Raw genomic sequence first — 21569 nt, forward strand, 5'->3', positions numbered from 1 at the left:
ATTAGGCCTGATTCTTCTCTGGTTTAGGCTAGTTTTACTCCATTGTAACTCCTCTGAAGGCAGTTGAGTTACCCCTGTTAACATTAGTGTGAAAAAGGGGAGAATTGGGCTCATCATTTCCATGCAACCCATAGCTCATTCCGATAGACCAGGGGATAGTGGTTGTGAATGGTGCAATTAAAACCCAGATAATTCATCATTTAAATTTACTGTTTGTGAAACTCAGAGTAAAACAGGGCCCTCTGTGTGCAACTGAACAGTGTGCATACAGGAGTGTTGGTGTGATGATAGTATATCTGATCTTTGGCCTGTGAATTTATTTTCTGTAAACTCTGGAGTTTTCATCCTTTGGTTTTATTTAACCTAGGATACTGTGATTTTTCTGATAAATGGGAAGCACCATCACACAATTATCTTCATAACTTTATTAGAAAGTTATGAAACATAAAATAAAATTAAATACCTGAAAAGCACCTGAACCTATCACCACAGCCCTCCTCTGTTGGGCATCCTCTCGTAGGAACACATTGTCGTGTTTCAAAGGCACTCCCAACACATGGGTTTCCCCCATATTGGCCATAAACTGCTATTGTTCTTCTACGAATCTGAATGGAAATCAATAGAAGCCTTTAGGAAGTGCAAACCGAAGGCAGAAATATTAGACTGCTTTCATGACAGCACAACAAATCTTTTGCTTTAATTATTTGAAACATTAATTTACATTTCCTGAAAACAAACACATGTTACTACAAATTAACAATATATTTTTTAATGGTTTAATAGAAAGGACTCCTCTGTTTTTAGCCCTAGTCCACTTATAAATCCAATTACTCTGTTCTAAAACCTAGGTACCACTTGGGAATTTTAGGAGCAAGTTGAAAATACTACTTTTTCCCTTCATTTTAGAAACATTGTTAATGGTGTCAGTTACTCCTGGAACTGACCTGTCAGAACTAAACTAAAACAGCTATCAACCCCAGCAGGAAGAAACTAGTGCAAAATCAAATGTGACAAAAGCTAAAATTAGACAAATGATTTTATTATTTTTGTTTTGTTTTTGTTTTGTTTTTTGTATCTCAAAATAAATTCATGTTCATGTCAACTCTTCTGAAAAGGTGCACAATGGCCATTTTTAAATCCAAACCCATCCATTTGCCTATCTCTAATTAATGACTTATCAAAGGATGAAACAAGGAATCTGAAAATCAAAAATACCTCACTTGAGTAAAAGTGCCAATATAGAAAACTTTCAGTTTGTTTCTATTAGGAATGGCATACAATGGAGCAATTGGGTCATCCAATAAAAACTGACACACAATAGAAATCAATAGATATCAGCTGAAGAATTATAATCGAGTTTATGGGAATTTTGACTAGGACTTTTTTAAATTATCACCAAAACAGAAACAACTGGGTCAGTTATGCTTATGATTTTTATCCACTTTCCTAACATCAGTGTCCTTTCCTTCTATAGGATCAGCTCTTAATCTGTCTTTCTTGGAATATTGCAGGCTTTTCTTTCTCTGACAGATATAATGCTACCATAATTACTATAAAAATGCAAATTCAGGAAAGCAAAAGGGAAAAAAGCATTCATAGCTTTATACCTGAGTCTTAGTGCAGCCATCACATTCAGACCAAGGGCCATAAGGATTCCAATGACAATTGACTGGAGAGGAAGGACTGCTTCAATATTATTTATTGCGTTATTTAAAAAAAGAGAGAGAAAACCGTGTAAGGAATTGCAACATCTCCATTCATAAGCACTAGCACCTAGTTTTCAGATATAGCTGAATGGATGTTGATTAAAAATATGGGGCCTAACTGGGCTCCAACTGAAACCAATGGGATTTGATCATCATGCCACATAAAAATCTCTTCTAACCACAAGACAGCCAGAAGAAACTATCCCTGAGGAGGCACATGGTCAGTCCTGAATGCAAGCACAGATTATATCAAAACTATACAATAGGAGTCAGATTCTGTTATCACAGCACAACCCTGTGTCCTGGTAGGACAGGGAGAGGCCAGATTGCAGAGGGAGCTCCCTCTGCAAATTCTCAGGCTCAGCCAGAATTCTGAGGAAGTGCACATTGCAATGACTAGGGTGATCATATTTCCCCATGCCAAATACAGGATACCAAGGTGGGGGACCTGCCGGTGCTTGGGACTTTAGCCCAAAAGGGGTGGCTGCTGGCACTTGGGGCTTCAGTCTTGCAATGAGGGTGGGGGGAAGAGGTGGAGGCACTCAGGGCTTCAGCCCTGTGGGGCGGAGGGGAGGAGAGCTGCTAGCAATCGGGGCTCCAGCCCCAGAGTGGTTGGGGGGGAAGGAGTCACCAGTGCTCGGAGCTATAGCCCTATAGTAATGGGGGGAGGAACCACCAGTGCTCAGGGCTCCCACGGCTGAGTCTCCAAGGACCAGCAGCACCACGCCCACCCTACACTGCTGCAGGGATGAAGTTCGGCCCTGCAGCATGCAGAGAGGGAACAGGAGAGGAGGGGAGCTGCTAGTGCTTGGTGTTTCAGCAGCTGAAGCCCTGAGCACTGGCAGCTCCTCCCCACTCCCTGCTACAGCAGAAATACAGGACAATGTGTCTGGGGTTTTTTGTTTTTGTTTAAGTTGGGACGCTGGGAACCAAGCTTAAATACAGGACTGTGCTGGAGAAAATGAGATGGGTGGTCTCTCTAGCACAGAGGCGTAGCGAGAGTGTTATGTGCCCGGGGGCAAAGGCAAAATTTGTGCCCTACCCTGCCGCTGCTGTGAGGTGGGGCCCTACACTTAGCACATGGATGAGCCCGACTCTGGGAGGAAGGGGAAGGGGGAAGCTTGTACCGCATCTTCCCTCGCCCCTATCAGTTTGGGGCCAGGCCCCTGCATGCACTAACCTGCCAGCAGAGATGGAGGAGGGTTGGGCTGGGGGTGGGGAGGAGGCTCCAGCTGCTGCCTGGCAGGTGGAGGAGGAACAGGCAAGCTGAGGGCTGACAGGGGGATGGAGGGGGACTAAACTGGTGCCCTCCCCCCCCCCGTGTGGCATCCAGGGGCACCAGTTTAGTCCCCCGCCACCTCCCCGCTGCCCCCTCACTACACCACTGTTCTAGCAGGCTGTGTCTACACTGGGCCACTTATTCCGGAAAATCAGCCGCTTTTCCGGAATAAGCTGCGAGCTGTCTACACTGGCCCTTGAATTTCCGGAAAAGCAACGACGCTCTACTGTACAAAATCAGCCGCTATTCTGGAAAAACTATTCTGCTCCCGCTCGGGCATAAGTCCTTATTCCGGAACACTGTTCCGGAAAAGGGCCAGTGTAGACAGCCCAGTATCTTTTCCGGAAAAGCACATCTACATTGGCCACAGACGCTTTTCTGGAAAACGGGCTTTTCCGGAAAAGCAGCCTGTTAATGTAGACGCTCCTTTTCCAGAAAAACTGAAAACGGAATAGTATTCCGTTTTAAGCATTTCCGGAAATTCATGCCAGTGTAGACACAGCCGCAATGTGTTGTATCATGCAAGTAAGGTACTAACAAACTTCCACAGGCCGTTATTTAACAAAGGTGAAACCTCTTTACAAAGTTGCTGCTGCTCCCCTCTGTAGCTCTCACTCAGGCCTGGCCCATCTCCTTCCCCCTTCTTCCTGTTTTCTGTGCTTCCAGATTCCCAACAGCCAGTGCTCCCAGTTCTAATAATTACAAGCAGCATCTAAAACACCACACAATGGCAGAACATGCTCCCACACGAGCTTGTCAGCTCTTCCAGTGTGTTCAGAGGGAGGCAGGCAAAAGCCTCTCTAACCCCCACCTCCCTCCCTTCCCCCCACCATAGGAGTGGTTGTTGGCTCTGATGATCCTCATAGAGAAAGTGACACAAGCTGAGGGATTCCTATAACTTTCTCCCCATGGTGTGGGCCAGCGAGGTCTATGGAAGCCTATATATATACACATTAAACAAATCATTGTCATTTTCTAGCATACACAATTCCAAATAAATACTCACCTGGAAAAACCTGGAAAGAAACCTGTAATTTCCACCAGAAGGAAAAACGCAAACACCTGACCGAGAAGGAGGGAAAACAATCATTAATGTTCTATTTCTTCTGCTTTTTCCTTTTGCGTGAGTTTCGCCAGCCTTAGGGTCTGGTCTGGAGCCCTTATTCCAGTCAAACTCCAACGCACAGAAATACTGGCACTGCTCATAATGATCTGAAATCTGAAGATTAGCCACCCACACCACATTTTCTTTTTGTCTGCTTTAATACAGTTTTATCCCATCATATTTTTCAGCCAACCATCTTCTTTTTTAAATTAATGTTTCATCTTTATTAATGTCACTGGTAGAAATTAGTCAAGTGATTGTCTTACCTGCATGTTAGGAGACATGCTCTGATATCCAGCAACTACCAGGGAAGAAATGTACCTCCTCTGGGAATAAGGGATAATCCAGCAGCAGGAGGAGTCTATCTCTTCCGGAATCTGACTCTGCCTTGCTGGTTTGCTTTTCTTTCACAGAAAGACTGAGCAATACAGAGGAATTTAAATCTTGACCCATTTAATCACCTCCTGGGACACAAACAGGCTGTTCCTGTAGCTGCTTGGTGTCTTAAAGTCAGAATAATATACATATAAATCAAGGCTTGACTGTGCTAACTAGGGCAGGCATTAAAATTATGGGAAGGACTCACTGAAAGAAAATTTCGTTTCTCTCCCTTTTTATTATGGTGCAACATCTTTCAGTTAAACTCTACTTTTCAGAGACTACTAGCCAGCTTTGACCTCAGTTGCAAAAATGTAGAGTAACTTCAACCTCTTCAGTGGAGGGTGTTACCCTGGTTTACTCCTGTATGACTGATGCTAGGTTCTGGCCACAAATTCTTACTACGTGTTTCAGTAGGGGTGATGTGCAGTAGCAATCCTAATCTCCACACATCAGTTTCTACCTTGAAAAATCAGGTCAGGATTCAAGTTTGGGTCTGAGTCCTCCAAAAAAAAACAACCCTCAGTGATGTGGCCCCCAAATGAGACACCTCACTCCTCTGGAGCTCCAGACATGGAAGGGACAGGGAGAACTGAAATTCAGGGCTTCCAATAGGCCAGATTTATTTTTCTGGGGTTCCAGAGTTAGTGGATTTTGTGGACTCCCTACGATTCTGGGAGGGGGACAAAAATGAAGGGTACAGTATGCAGGACAAGGCTGCCAGCAAGTGCGATAAGGATGGGGGTACAGGATCTGGGTAGGAAGTAAGGTGCAGGAGGGGGGTGAAGGTGCAAGATTTGGGTGGAAGGTAAGGTGCAGAAGCAGGCTGGGAGTAGGGTGTCTGGCCAGGGAGGAGGGAGCAAGAGCAAGGGAGGGTGCAGTGTGTGGTGAGGAGCAATGGTGGAGGGTGCAGTGTGTGGCAGGAGCAATGGTGGATGCAGGAGTAGGGTGGGAGTAGATGTTTGGCCAGGAGGGAGGTGCAAGAGCAAGTGCGGGTGCAAGAGCAGGCTGGGGGTAGGGTGTCTGGCCACAAGCGAGGGTGCAGAGTGTGGCCAGGAGGGAGGGTGCAGGAGCAAGGGAAGGACTAGGAGCAACCTGGGGGTGTGGGGTCTTGGCAGGGGAAGGAGAGTGAGTGGTGGGGATTGGTGTGGGAGTCTGGGCATGCGGAAAGACACTTACCTGGCTTCACACCCTGTTGCATCAGGGAAAGCCTCTGGACAGCATGTCACTGCACTGCTGTTCCCCCAGCAGGATGAGGAGCGGGAGGGAGCTCAGCTCCCACCTGGCTAGCAATTAGCTCCTGGGCTCCCCATTCCCATAACTATTCAGTTCATTTATCCTACAAGAGATGTTGGCTCCCGGCGTCCCCCACAGCAGGACTCTCCAGGATGCTTCACAGGCTACAAGACTGCCAGGAACTGTGCAACATTGACACTAGGAGTCGTTATACAGGAATCTCTCACCTGGTGCAGAGAAGGAGCTGGCCCTGAGGTGGGATAGGGGAGTTGTTTAGGCAGGGATCCCCTGCTCAGTGCTGAGATGCAGCCACCTCTGGGGTGGAACTGTGTAAAAGCAGCACTGACTGCATAGTTGTTCAGTGAGCTTTTGATTGATGCTGACCTCAGATTCCTGATGTGATGCTAAAGGGGTTGATTATCTGTCTCTAGATGGGGGGGGTGTCTAGTTTGTTAGAACTGGGGATTCAGGGAGGTCAAAAATGAAGGGGTCAAGTTGCAGGACAGGGCTCTGGGCTTGGGCAGGGGGTTGAAGTGCAGGCTCTGGGGTGGGGCTGAGGATGAGGGTTTTGAAGTGCAGGAAGTATTTTAGGGCTGGAACAAGGGGCTAGGGTGTGAGGAGGTGCTGGGTGTGGGCTCCATGGGAGGGGACTCTGGGTGGGAGCAGAGAGTTGGAGTGTGGAAGGTGTTTGAGAGTGTAGGGTCCTGGAGCACAGTTCCCTCCCCTGAGTGATGGCTCCAACGCTCCCATTGGCCAGGAATTGTGACCAATGGGCGCTGCAGTGTACCATCTGCAGGAAAGAGGGTAGCATGCAGTTGGAGTCTCACTGCACCTAGGAGCTGCAGGGACCTGGCAGTCGTTTCCAGGAGCCACATGGAGCCAAGGCAGATAGGTAGCCTCTCTTAGCCCTGGGCCCCTGCTGTGCTGTCAACCAGACTCTTAACAGCGCAGTCATCAACTGGAAGTGCCAGGGTCCCTTTTTGACCAGGCTTTTTCATCAGCAACTGGGTGCCTAGCAACATTACATTCTGAGCATGTTGCAAAACGCTCTATGCCACTCATTAAGATGTTTTTATTTTTATTATGTTGACATAGCAGGAGAATTTAAATTGGCACAAGGAGCAGTGTTGTGTGCACACCAGCACTGTTTTGCTGATTATAACTGACTTTTGTCCACAGAATTGTGTAGTTTACACAAAGCTTAAGGCTACTTTCTGCAATAAAACAATAATGTGATGGGTTTAGACATGATCCCAGTAAAGGCAATGAGAATTATTTTGCAAACACCTACATGGGCCAAATTGCTTTTAATCTATAAGACTATTCACAGGAGGTAAAATTCATCCCGTTGCTGATGGGAAGTGGAACTGAAATGGTGTAGATGGCTGATTTTTACCAGCTTCATTTTTGTCTGAGTTCATTGTCCGTTATATTCTTAAACAAAATCTGTGAAACTAGTTTTGTCCTAGCAACTATTTTGCAACACTTTTTAAATTATAGCTACTAAGGGTCATTGCTGATGGTTTTTATTATGCATTAAGAAGTGCGCCCAAAGTTGCACCCTTTTCCACTAAAGTAGTGTATGAAAACATTTGGGAAAAGAAGCAAAGGGCCATCCATAAGGCCAAGCAGAGACTGTCTTGTCCTAAATGAGAATTCCAACACAAGAATTAGTAGTGTAATGGCTGCATTCACTAGACCAATGATATTCTGCCTAGTCTGAAGATGGCATGAATTGCTGCTGGCTGTATTTTAAGGCAAACTAAGGTCAGCCAGTATATAATTACATCAGTGATATTTCCCTGTAGGCTTTTGATACTTTTACAAGATTGATGTGAAGATTTCACCCATAGTTTACAAGGCTTTAAATGGCCTTGCATCTTCATTTTTTTCCCCTGAGTTCATTATCTGTTATGTTACCAAGTGTAATCTATGTTCTGTAATTGCTGCAAATGCCAGGGAGTAAATCACTGTTGGGTGGAGAAAAAATACATTTTCATTATGGTTTAAATAGTGACATTCTCATTCTCTCTCCTCACCCCTCATCTCCCCTCTTCCCCCCAAAAATCTCTGTGTGTTTCTGGATTTTTATGATTGTGTTAATGTTGTCTGGCTTTTTATAATTAGCTGAAATTACCTGCTTTGCTTTCAATGTATTTGTTACATTTCAGGGATTAATGCCAAGTGCCTTGGGATGCATCTCCATAAATGTGTCAAATGACATTAATATTGTACTAGCTATAACTCAAATGATTTTATCCCCTGGGGCTTCTTACATGGTTTCCTTATATATGCTACTATGTGTGCTAGGTAAAACAAACATAAGTGAAATGCTGAGAGAATGCATGAATTCATGTTAGACTAACCTCAGTAACGTATTTTGATTCATTTAGTGCCTACACTGAATTTTAGGGGATTAAGTGTGACTTGAATTGTGCAGGTCCAGTGCCCAGGGTGGAATTTCACCCAATATGCTTGCATGTGCCAGTAGGTTTTTGATATTACAGGCAGTCCGGGTTACGTACAAGATAGGGACTGTAGGTTTGTTCTTAAGTTGAATCTGTATGTAAGTCGGAACTGGCGTCAGCCGCTGCTGAAACTGATCAGTTTCAACCACGGCTGAATCTGGATGCCAGTTCTGACTTACATACAGATTCAACTTAAGAAACCCAGGCGTCCCCAAGTCAGCTGCTGCTGAAACTGATCAGCAGCTGATTCCAGGAAGCCTGGGGCAGAGCAACTCTGCCTCGGGCTTCCTGTAGTCAGCCGCTGGTCAGTTTCAGCAGCAGCTGACTTGGGGACGCCTGGGGCAAAGCAGCTGGGGTGCTCCTGGGTTGGTCTGGAGCGGCGCTGTGGGACCAACCCAGCAGCCCCCAGCTGCTCTACCCCAGGGGTAGGCAAGAAAAGACTGGTCTGCTGGGGGGGGCACTAGCTGCACCCCCCCCCCCCAGCAGACCAGGGGGACAGGAGCAAAGCCGCGTAGCACGCCCGCTGGGGGCGTGCTCCAAGGCTTTGCTCCCCGTCTCCCTACAGACCAGGGAGATGGAGAGCAAAGCCGCGGAGCAAGCCCGCTGCAGGCGTGCTCCAAGGCTTTGCTCCCCGTCTCCCTGCAGACCAGGGAGACGGAGAGCAAAGCCACTGAGCACGCCTGCAGCGGGACAGCCCGGGCACGCTTGGGCTGTCCCCCTGCGGGCGTGCTCCAAGGCTTTGCTCCCCATCTCCCTGCAGACCAGGGAGACGGAGAGCAAAGCCTGGGCGGCTTTGCTCGGGTGTCCCTGGTCTGCTTGGGGGGTCCAGCGGCTTTGCAGACCAGTGAGACCGGGAGAAGCTTTTCTCGCCCCGGAGGACATGAGTGGCGACCAGCCGCCCGTGAGCTCCGGGGCGAGAAAAGCCCTGTTTGTAAGTGCGGATCCGACATAAGTCGGATCCGCGTAAGTCGGGGACTGCCTGTACTTATTGATCATTTAGGGCTAGATTGTAACAATTAGTGCTGTGTGAGGAGTGGCATGGAACTGGCACAAGTACTTAAATGGCCTACAGTAGGGCTGTGAGTAGGGGAAGACACATATACTTTGTTGCAGGGAATAGGACCCCATTGGTCCCAAATAGGCTAGTAAAGAAAGGGATAATAGGAGCAGGACATGGCAGGCCACTGAGTTTGTGGTTCATATGGATCCAGTGACAGCAAGCCACACATAGCGCACAGATGGACTGCACTAACATTTAAGCTGTTTTTTAGGTGGGGTAGGGAATCTGTCCCTGACAAACCCAAAAGGCAAAGAGGGTAACATTTTTCAATATTTCTAAGTGATTTAGGACCCTGGGGGGGTCATCGTTTTTTTCCTCCTAAATCACTTAGGTGCTTTTCAGTATTGAATCCATAGTCTAATTATTCTGGCTTTGTATAGTGAATTGAACAACACCCATGACGTTTTGATACTTCCAGTTCTTTTGTGTTTCTAGTATATCTGCATTATTAGTATTGGAAATATTGTTATTGGAATTGATCAGAAGACAAAACTCGCCTTGTAAGAAATTTTGAATGAATCAATCATTGCTCAAAATGTTTTGGGCAAAATCTTTTGATTTTTCTTCAGGAAGTTTCAGAACAATCTGGAACAAGCACATAATATGTTCCTCTCAATAAAGCAAACAAAATGTCCTTTATTTTGAAGGAAAGCTAGAGAAAAAGCTGACAGGCAAATCTTGACATAAACAGAAAGGCTTTCAGAGTTGTTTTTCAAAGTAAGACAGCATTCTTGGGGCCATCTGAAATTCATCAAGATTTGTCAAGTTGCACAAGAGGTTTGTAATTACTTCTGTCTCCAGCTTCAATGCTTCTCATAATGTGCTTTCTTCTCACAGAGATATGATCAGTTCTAACTGAACCTAAAATTTAAGTTTTTTGTGAAAATAAGCATTTGCAAAAATTAAGCCAATGAGCTAGAGTCTTTGTTGTGGTCAAGAACACAGTACAATTTGGGGTGCAGGTGGTAGTGTTGATGACACACAGCTGACATACAGCTCACTTTTGCACTCCCTAGCTATATGTTAGTCCAAACCCCCAACATAAATTAGAGCAGCCTGAAGATTAAGCTATAGGCTAGTCCTTGCCTACAGACAGCCCCCCAACCTGAAGCAAATACTTACCAGCAGCCACACACCACACCACAGATACACTTTCCCAGGAACCTACCCCTGCAACAAACCCCATTGCCAGCTCTGTCCACACATCTACTCAAGTGATACCATCACAGGACCCAACCATATAAGCCACAACATCAGGGGCTCATACACCTGCACATCCACTAATGTGATATATGCCATCATGTGCCAGCAATGCCCCTCTGCCATGTATATTGGCCAAACCGGACAATCTCTAAACCAAAGGATAGATGGACACAAATTGGACCTTAGGAATAGTCATAAACTTGTAGGAGAATATTTTAACCTCCCTGGACATTCAATAATGGATTTAAAAGTAGCCATTCTTCTACAAAGGAATTTTATCATCCAGTTACAGAGGGAGACAGCTGAACTGAAGTTTATTTACATGTTCAACGCTATCAACTTTAGCTTGAGTAAAGATCTTAACTGATTAATGCCCTACAAAGGTAATTTCCCCACCTTTGATGATCACATTTCCACATCAAATGCTATGAATGAGATACAGCCAGCCTGACTTAATTAGCTGCATTAACACTGGTCCTGCAATTGACAGGTAACTTATTCTGCTGTTATATATACCCTGGATTCTGTATTTCCATTCCAACTCATTTGATGAAGTGGGTTTTACCCATGAAAGCTCACATCCTAATAAATGTGTTAGTCTCTAAGGGTATGTCTACACTACCACCCTAGTTTGAACTAGGGTGGTTAATGTAGGCAACCGAAGTTACAAATGAAGCCCGGGATTTAAATATCCTGGGCTTCATTTGCATCTTGCCGGATGCCGCCATTTTTAAAGCCCCGGTAGTTTGGACTCCGTGCCCGCAACTACACGTGGCATGGAGTAGGTAATTCGGGTTAGGCTCTCTCATCCAAACTACCGTTACTCCTCATGGAACAAGGTGTACCGATAGTTCGGATTAGAGAGCCTAATCCGAACTACCTACTCTGTGCCACGTGTAGCTGCGGGCACAGAGTCCAAACTACCGGGGCTTTAAAAATAGCGGCGCCCAGTAAGATGCAAATGAAGCCCGGGATATTTAAATCCCGGGCTTCATTTGCAACTTCGGTTGCCTACATTAACCACCCTTGTTCGAACTAGGGTGGTAGTGTAGACATACCCTAAGGGTGTGTATACACAGCAAAGTTATTTCAGAATAATGGCTGTTATTCTGAAATAACTATGCGAGCATCTACACAGCCATTCCATTATTTTGAAATAATTTAATAACGGATGGCTTATTCTAACTTCTGTAAACCTCATTCTATGAAGAATAACGCCTATTCCGAAACAGCTATTTCAAAATAAGGTGTTTATAGATGCTCTACGTCTGCTATTTCGAAATAGAATGCCCCTTGTGAGGGGCTGTTATTCCTAGGGCTCTAAATTGAGATAGCTCGTCTACATTAGGGAAGCCTGCCTCGGAATAATTTTTAGGCTTCCCTGCAGTGTAAATGTGCTATTTCAAAATAAGCTATTTTGGAATAACTATTCCAGAATAGCTTGTTGCAAAATATCTGAGCAGTGTAGACGTAGCTTAAGGTACCACAGAATTACTCAGGCTGCGTCTAAACTGGCATGATTTTGCACAAATGCTTTTAATGGAAAGGTTTTTCCGTTAAAAGTATTTGCGCAAGACAGCGTCTATACTGGCATGTGCCTTTGCGCAAAAGATTTGCTTTTGCACAAAAGCATCCATGCCAGTGTAGAGGCTCTCTTGCGCAAGAAAGCTTTGATGGCCATTTTAGCCATTGGGCTTTCTTGCACAAGAAATTAGCGTTGCTGTCTACACTGGCCCTCTTGCGCAAGAATACTTGCGCAAGAGGGCTTATCCCTGAGCGGGAACATCAGAGTATTTGCGCAAGAACCACTGATTTTGTACATTACAAAGTCAGTGTTCTTGCGCAAATACTCGCAGCCAGTGTAGACAGGCAGCAAGATTTTGCGCAAAAGCAGCCGCTTTTGTGCAAAATCATGCCCGTCTAGACACAGCCTCATTGTTTTTGAAGTTAAAATAGCCCCATTTCTCCAGGATTCTGAGGGCCAGATTTTCAGAAGTATTTAGGCACCTAAAGATGTAGGTAGGTACCTAACAAAATATGAATTAAGTGCTTAACTGCTTTTGAAAATCTCAGTAGGTGCAGACCCACATCTTGAGATGCCTGCCCCAAATAGCTTTGAAAATCTGAACACCTTTGATTTCATTGGAAGCAGGATTCATGCTCAATACCACAGTTCCAAAGAGCCCTATTGCTCAGACATCCTTGAAGAAGGTGCAACAAAAGCAACCCTTTGAGCCAAGCTACCAGGGTCAGGATGGACACATGACCAAAGGAAAGGGTGTCATGTGACTCCTCTAAGAATTCCTCCCACCATCTTCTACCAATAGGGATTGGTTTGGCCCCCCATAGGAGCTCCTCTATGCAACTATACCGTCCAGGTGGAGGGAGCAGGAGCAGGCTGGGGATAGATGTCTGGCCAGGGGGTAAGGTGCAGGAGCAGGCCAGGAGGGCGGGTGTCTGGGCAGAAGAGAGGGTGCAGGAGCAAGAGAGGGTGTCGGTGCAAGCGGGGGGGGGGCATAAGGGGAGCATAAAGAGGTGGTGGGGGCATAAAGAGGGGATGGCAGGGGTTTGCTGGGTGGTGCACTGAAATGCAGGGTACTCCGGAAGCCATCCCAGCCACCTGCCAGCAAAGCACCAAGACAGGGAGCCACCTATGTGCTCTGTGAGGAGAGCAAGAGTATTGCTGCTGCGCTAAGGATGAGTCTTTGCAAGCTCTGGCAGCTGGGGAAGGGAAATAAACAGCAGTGCACTGGCCATTTCTAGCTTGCTGTTTCTCCTGCAGGACTTTTCAGAACATTTTGCTATTTGATCAGGACACTGGGACAGAGCAGTTAAATTTGGGACTGTCCCAGATTTTGTGTGTCAGAGTACTCATAGCCAGACCCCTACACTCACCCCACCAGCCAGAAAGCCTGCCCCCTGGCCAAACACCCCCTGCCCAAAATCCCTCCTGCTCCCGGTCCAAAATCCCCCCCCGTTCCTGGCCAGACACCCCTTGCCACCAGCCACCTGGCCAGTAAGCCTGCCCCCTGTCCAAAATCCCCCCTTCCTCCAGCCCCCCATTCAAAATTCCCCCTGCCTCCTGGCCAGATACTCCTTGCCTCCAGCATCCTTCCCCTAGCCAGACCTCAAACCCTCACCACCTTCTAAACCCCACCTCCCGCCTAGATTCTGTACTTGCATCCTTATCCCATTTACTGGCAGCCCTGGCCTGCACATTTAATGCATCATTTATGGCTCCAACCCAGAGCCTAGGGGGCCCCACAAAATCCACTAACCCTGGAACCCCAGAAGAGTAAATCTAGCCTGAGGTCTTGAACTTCAGTCCTCCCTTCTCCTCCCTCCCCATACCAGGAGAATGAGATGTTTCAGTTGGGGAAGGGAGGGTCACATCAGTGAGGGTTGGAGGTTTTTGGGATTTTTTTTTTTTTTTTGCTTCTCACTTGTGTGGTCCCCAACTGGTTTTTCTATGGGTCAGTGGCCCTCAATCCAAAACAATTTCCCCACACCTGCCATAAAGAAAGACAATGTTGAAACCTTTTGTGTTGTACATAATATTTACTTTATTTAAAAATGAATCCTGGCCAACAAGCCCCCATTTGGGGCTCAGCCCCATCTAGCCACAGCATCATAACACTCCTGCACCACCCCACACACACACCAACCCTGAGCCCATCATACATCTGAACCCCCTTCCCTGAGCCCCACATCCCCAAACTCATGCACTTGCACATCCCAGACTCCTGCACCCATACATCCCCAGTACCCTACCATAACATTCCTGCATCCCCACATACCCCATCCTTGTGCCGAGTTCATCATACACCCCAATCTCCTACCCTGAGCCCCTCATATACCTCAACCCAGACTCCTTCGCCTCCACATCCTCTACCCCTGCCATAAGATTGACAGACAACAGCCTGAATGTGTACATGAAGCTGGATTTGACCAGTTATGATGTAAACTTCAAAGAACTGTGTGAAAAGATGTAGCAGCAGAAGTCCCATTAAATAAAGTCTGTGAGTACTGTATAATGTTTCATTTGTGCTTTCATTAATCATTGTCAATTATCAATAATATTAAGTTGCATTTTTTCAGTCATGCAAATGGGCATTCTTATACGGCTCTCTGTTGATCACCTATTCTGAATTTTGATGTAGTTTGGCTCTGTTTTGAAAAGGTTGTCAACTCCTAGCTTAAAGGGAACCCTGGTTCATGTGTTTTCTGTGTCACTTTGCCTGGCTGGGCACAATCTAGTCCTAACAGTTCTTATTAAGGGAAAGAAAATGAAATACTGCAGGCACTACAGATGTTATATTGTAGCAGAATTCCCAGATGCAACTTGTATGCTTTGTTTCCAGTAAATGGAAAATTGCCTGGACCCAGAAAGATAGTTCCAGAATAAACAGAGAAAAATATGTGTAATTATAAACTAAAACTGACATATTAGTCCTTAAACACTTAGGCCTAGATCTTCGGCTAATGTAAAGTGCAGTAATCCTATTGACTTCAATAGAACTGTGCCAGTTTATACCAGCTTAGAAATTGGCTTTTGCAGTCTACAAAGTTAGAATTTTCAATCAGCTACTTTGTTTTGTTTTTGTTTTAACATATTTTGGATATATTTTGACATATTTTTGATATCTCGAGGTCCCTTCCAGTCCTATGATTCTATGATAGTTTATGCATTCTATCAGAGCAGTCAAAAATACACAAAAGAAAGCCAAACAAAACAAGCAGAAGAGTTTATGCAAATGGCAGTTTTTCCATTGTAAAATGTTAACACGGAAAGCAACTTCCTAGAACAATTCTCTAGACCAGCTACAACAATATGATGGTTTATTTTTAAAAAAATCATTTGGATCAGTTGTACCTCAAACTCAGTGTTTGTAAAAAAAAAAAAAAATACTTTGAGGAAAGAGAGAAATTTATTTTAAGTAAGTACATGTAAGTATGCATAAATTGTTAATTCTTAACACTATTTTTATTATTTTCCAGACCAATTGTAAGTGACATGGTTTGCTGGTTTTTAACTTCCTGGACTTTCTGTTTAATAACACTCACCCTGACAAATTATTTTTTTCTTTGCCCCTGCACAATATTATAAGCTTGAGTCAATATTTTTCAAAATTCAGGATCTTAATTACACCTTGGAATATGTGAGGAAGTGGGCATTAAGGCTTTGTGTTTGACAAACATACATTTGTGAACTCAAAATAGATTCCCAACCTAGCTCATGTATGTTTTGTACAATTTACATTGGCTCATGTTCTTTGGTGCAGAGATTTGAAAATGTGGTCTTTAAACACATATTTGGTACTAACTGAAACCAATTTAAGCAGCCTCAGCAAAGAAACCATGACTGGACAATAGAAACTGAATTACACTCTTACTTTTGGGAATGGATTCATGTCAGGAATTCATGTCCATTGCACAAAATGCACAGCAACTTCTAGGGAAGAGGGGAACAAGAGGTTATGCTTTAAGGTCCAACTGTTTAAAGCAATGTTGGTGTGTAATAAACTTAACTGCATCCATCTACTATATATTTGAGAGAGTTTGTTTGGACTGTGAGTGAGTGAGTGGGTCTGCCTGTCTGTCCATATGTTTGTTCAAGAACTCCTACATGGTAAGAGCTGGGCCCACCAAATTTGTATGTAGCTTCCTCTTATTATAACGGAAAGTAAAGTAAAGGGGGAGGAGAGCCTCCCTAAATTCCCCCCCCCCCCCAAGTCATATGGGGACACACAAACTCCTCCTAAAGGCTAAGATCACCAAATGTTGCGTATAGCTTCCTCTTAGCATATCTTAAATCAAGGTAAGGGGATTGGGAAAGCTCCCACCACCCAACCATACAAGGATGCATGAAACCATACAGAAAAGAAACAGAATCACCAGGCAGGTGAAAAGGACTGGCTGAGGGCATGCACCCCACCCTGGTCTGGGACTGCCCCAACCTCAAGCCTCCTATCCCCCAGGTGCCCTTTAGGGAGGGCAGGGGGAGCTGCAGCTTTCCTTTCTCCCGTCCTCGGATTCATAAGGGAACATTGCTGGGTGTTCCCCTTTGTCAGGGAGTGAGAGGAAAATGCACAGTTTGCTTCATTCCTCAATCTGGCTGGGGAGCTCTAGGAAGCAGATGAATCTGGATCTGCCCAGCCAAGGAACATGTGTCCCTCCTCCAGTAGTGCCAGTTGAAGCTTCAGCAACTATGGACAGGTGCTTCTCTCCTAGCCCCAAGCTGTTAGTGAAAGAGGGCTGGGATAGTTTTCTCTCCCCAGAGAAGTTTGCATACTGAACTCTCATCCCCACTCCCACTCCAGAGCAATGATTTTAATGAAGAAAAACAAAAAGTAACTGCATTAAGGACCCAAGCAACACTGGGTAAATCTTCTAGTAATTTAAATAAAGGTGAGATGCTTGACAATGAATGCAGAACTGGTTGGGTGACACAATGAAGGTGTGCTGACACCGTTGCATCTGTCTGGTTATGCAATTCTATATGAAGCAAGAGACAACTGAGAGGGTGATATAACCATCTTGTTTAAATCTGGCCTTACATTTAGGTCTCCCTTTCCAAACTGCATTTGAATGAGTGTCCTGGGAATGGGATTAAGACAGGACCCCTATCATAAGACAAATTATGATATTAAGGACTGATGTTCATGAAGGAGACAAGCCTTTCAAAATATTTGTTTGCCACTATCTTTGTATTAGTAACATTTAATATTTTCAACTTTTAATTTAGTTTCACCTAAAGCAGTTTATTGTATTTTGGCACCTTTTTTTTTTTTTGTCTGCTTATCTTTTTTGGATAACAAGCAAATTTAATAACTTTCAGTAGTTTATCTTGAAATAGAGTTAGATCAGCTATATCTTTACTGGGCTTTTACTGTACATTAATACGCTAGCCATAATTTAACTTACTTTTTACCTTTATTTTTACATGCTTACTTATATTGTTTTGAAACAAGTGCTTTAAATTAATTACAGGTAGTTTAAAATGTACACTTTTATATCTTTTGGCCATTTTACCAAAACACAATGTACCCATTTTATTATTAAAGCATTTTACTTCTTTGTTATTCAATTAGTTAATCTAAATGTAACGTCCCTAACCTGAAGCCTCCTATGTTCAAGGCAAAAGAGCCTTTCATTCCTCTCCTGTTGTCCCTTATTTGTAGTCTTGCCTACCCAAAGGTAAGATAAGAGGGAAGGTCCTTTCATGGATTTAGTACTTGTTAAAAGACAGGAAACAAAGTGTAGGAATAAATGGTCAGTTTTCAGAATGGAGAGCGGTAACTAGTGGTGGGGTCCCCCAAGGGTCTATACTAGGACCAATCCTATTTAACCTATGTATAAATGATCTGAAAAAAGGGTAAACAGTGAGGTGGCAAAATTTGTGATGATACTAAACTGCTTAAGATAGCAATTTAGAACAAAGCAGACTGTGAAGAACTTCAAAAGGATCTCACAAAACTAGCTGACTGGAAAACAAAATGGCAAATGAATTTTAATGTAGATAAAAGCAAAGTAATGTACATTGAAAAAAAATGCAAACTATATATGAACAAAATGATAGGGACCAATTTAGCTATAACAACTCAAGAGTGAGATCTTGGAGTCATTGTGGATAGCTCTCTGAAAACATCCACTCAGGCTACGTCTACATTGCAAGGTTTTTGCACAAAAATGTTCATTTTTGCGCAAAAACCTGTAGAGTGTCAACACCTTAAATGTGCTTTTGCATAAGTAAATCAGCAGTAAAATGGCAGAACAGAGTATTTTTGCTGGTGTAGGTAAACCTCTTTCTACAAAGTATAACTCCCTTTTGCGCTATAGCTATTGCGCAAAAAGGCAAGTGTGGATGCTCCAGAGGGGTTTCTTTCGCAAGAAATCCCTAAGGGAAAAAGCACAAGGTGCTATGATGGCCATTCTGTGAAAGGCCCTCAGAGCTTTCTTGCACAAGATCATCTATGCAGCACAGATGCTCTCTTGCACAAAAGCACATCGCTTTTGCGATGCGCTTTGAGGTGTGGACGTGTTCTTGTGCAAGAAGTTTTTGTGCAATAACTCCTGCAGAAAAGGTTTCTTGCGCAAGAAACCTAGAGCGTAGACATAGCCTCAATGTGCAGCGGCAGTCAAAAAAAAGCAAACAATGTTAGGAATCATTAAAAAAAGCAATAGAGAATAAGAGAGAGAATATCTTATTGCCTCTATATAAACCCATGGTACATCCACATCTTGAAAGCTGCATACACATGTGGTCGCCTCATCTCAAAGATATATTATCTTTAGAAAAGGGCAACAACAATGATTAGAGGTTTGGAACAGATGCCATATGAAGAGAATTTTTAAATACAAGGGAATATTTTAACCTAAAATTAATTGGGTTTTTTTGGTGTTGTTTACTTTGGGATATTACTTTTTAATGTGTCAAGGGCCCCTCTTACCCAAGCCACCACTTGGCAGGCCTCTCACTCCTAACCCAAAGCTTGGGGTTTGCATCAGGTCTCTGTGGTAGGGAGCCTGGCCATGCCTCCTCAGACTCCCTACTTAACTGCCTCCACCTAATGCTGTTACAGATTGTTCTCTCAAACCTCTTCCTCACTGTCTCTCCACCACCTCCCTTCCATCCTCTCTCACACACCCAGCTTCCAACTGCTGAAGCTTTTAAAGGCCCTCAGTCAGCCAGCAGCGGAGTCAGCTGGCCCCAATCTGCCTGAGCCAGCTCCCTCCCAGCTGCATCTAATTGGCATGCAGCTCTCTGCTTTTACTAACAGGGTTTTTTTAAATCTTTTTGGGCTGCCTTTTTCCTTCTCTACAGCAGCTCCCTGGCCTGACCCTGCCACAGTAAACACATAGGCAGATTTACCCAGCGTTGTCCTGATCCTCCAAAGTAGGGGGCTAGAAGCGTGGGGAGTGCAGGACTCAGAGGCTATGTCTACACTGGAGGCTTCTTGCGCAAGCACATATTGTGCAAGGGTTCTTGTATAAGAAGTCTTGCGCAAGAAAACATCCACACTGCCATGTGAGAGATGTGCTTTTGCACAAGAGCACCTATGGCAGTGTGGATACTCTCCTGCACAAGAAAGCTCTGATGGCCATTTTAGCCATAGGGTTTTCTTGCGCAATAATCTGTGCGGAGCATCCATATTGCCCTCTTGCGCAAAGCTCCTGTACAAGAGGGCTTACACCTGATAAAGAGCTTAGCGCTTGCGCAAGAAGCCCTCTCTTACCACGCCATACTGTAAATTTCCTTGCTCAAGAGCGGGTGGGGAGTGTGGATGCTCTGCGGATTCTTGTGCAAGAATGGCCATACTTGCGCAAGAAGCCGCGAGTGTAGACATAGCCAGGCAGGGATCTGGGGATATATGGAATGGGGAGCGCAAAAGGCTGGGGATGGCAGGGGTATGAGAGTGAGGGTTGGAGGGTGAGGAGAGGTTCATCATGGGGGTTCCATAGTCAGGAGTACAATTAGCCTCCCATCTGGCTACTAGTGCTGTTTTCTGTCCCCTCAGCCCCCTCCCAGCCCCACTGCTGTGGCCAAGGGCCAGGAGGGAGGCAAAGGGTTTGGGGCAGCTAGGATACTTACTCCATGTGCTGGAAGGCAAGATGTCCCTGCCCTGCTGGTCACTCCCTTGGTGGTGCAGCTTCCCCTAGTGGGCATTCTGTGGGTATCTCTCCCCTGTGGACTCGCTGCCCCTAGTGGCCACTCTCCTATCACATCCTTCCAAACAATAGCCCCTCCCTTTGCATGTTAATAGCCCCTTTCCCAGAGCTTCCAGTTGTCCTGGCACAACCAAACCCTGACCTTGCTTAAGTTAGAAGAGGAGGCTCCTTACCAAATTTGGTGGCCCTAGCTCTTACCACTTAGGAGTCCTTGTACAAACAGACTGACACACAGATAGATGCACTCTAAAATATATACAGTATGTAGAAAAGGAGTTAAGTATTTTGCCAGGATTATCAGCTGGGGCCCTTCCTTGTTGTAAGGTTAATTTTTTAACATATCTTAGCAAAACCTTATTTTTCTTTTTCATTTTTTTTGCCTGCTTTATAATATTCGGGATTGTTGTTTTAATTCCCTATTTTTTTCTTTACAGAATTCATTTGTGCTGGGGTATTGGTAGCAAAAAATTTCCATTTTTTAATTTCCTTATCAGATGCTATCCTTTTCTTTAGTAAGTCTGAATTTTCATTCTTGCAGTCAGATCATTTTTTAAATGCGTCATTACAGGATTTCCATAAGAGCCAGTCTGCAGCAATACCTCCTTTTATTGAGGTTGAGGGTTTGCAAGCCAGTGTGTATTTAGCCAATTTGTCCTCCAGATCTGCAATGGTATAAAGATCAGCTAAGGCATTGCCATACCTTGGGCTATGCCTAAAGTAATGCAAGATTTGTTTAAAAGGTGTCCTCTCTTTTTTAAATGACAACTTCTCTTCCTCTTCATGAGGGGTCTTTTTCATAGATTTTTACTTCCTTTTTTTAAACATTTTCACAAATATTTCATTTGTTATTTCTCTGCTCTGGTATAATACAGAAATCAGCCAGCAGTCATGTATATGCTCACACACACACTGTCCTGCTAAAGTTGTTATAGTTGCCAATTTGTGGTTCGGACCAATTTTATGGCCAGTTATATTGGGCCCGTGTGTAGGAGCCAGGTTCTGCTGGTCACAATCCCAATGCTCTGAGGCTGTTGCTTGGCAGGATGAACCCAAAGTCTCATGGGAAGGCACCTCATATTTTATAGGAGTTTTTCTTATACAACTTTATGAGTTTTGCTGCATCATGTTGCAAACAGTCACTTTGAAACATAATCAGTCACTTTGCAATATATGTTTATTTGGATCTTTACACATTGCCAGTGCTTGCTTTTAATCTCAGAGTCATCAATCTGCCCCTCACTCAGCACTAAGTACAATGGGCACATTCAATAGTTCCTTGGTACTGCCAAGTCTTCGGTCCCCTTCCTCTTACCGTCTGGATGCTCTGATGGCCTTCAGACTATTTTCATTTTAAACACTTACATTTTTTACTTACACAAGGAAGGATTACATAGTTGCTTTTGTAAAAAAAATATTTAGTACAAAATATTTTAAGATGAAAGAAACTACTACTATTATTAATTAT

At 44.4% G+C, this 21569-nt stretch overlaps 1 protein-coding gene across 2 annotated transcripts in view; it reads right to left on the minus strand.

Annotated features, from left to right (window-relative positions):
* The window catches only part of C7 (complement C7), a 42829-nt gene extending 38281 nt beyond the window's left edge, over positions 1 to 4548 (minus strand). The window contains exons 1-4 of one of the 2 annotated variants that reach the window (XM_006139492.4): positions 4357 to 4548; positions 3992 to 4047; positions 1608 to 1683; positions 464 to 605 (exon numbers count right to left, since the gene is read on the minus strand). In XM_006139492.4, the coding sequence (XP_006139554.2) occupies positions 464 to 605; positions 1608 to 1683; positions 3992 to 4047; positions 4357 to 4374 (292 nt within the window). In that variant the 5' untranslated portion in view covers positions 4375 to 4548. Of the gene's footprint in view, positions 1 to 463; positions 606 to 1607; positions 1687 to 3991; positions 4048 to 4356 lie in introns of both variants that reach the window. The other variant, XM_006139491.4, reaches the window with a different exon arrangement.
* Positions 4549 to 21569: the final 17021 nt, after the last annotated feature.

The sequence above is a fragment of the Pelodiscus sinensis genome, chromosome 6, assembly GCF_049634645.1.
Source record: "Pelodiscus sinensis isolate JC-2024 chromosome 6, ASM4963464v1, whole genome shotgun sequence".
In the NCBI taxonomy this organism is placed as follows: domain Eukaryota; kingdom Metazoa; phylum Chordata; order Testudines; family Trionychidae; genus Pelodiscus; species Pelodiscus sinensis.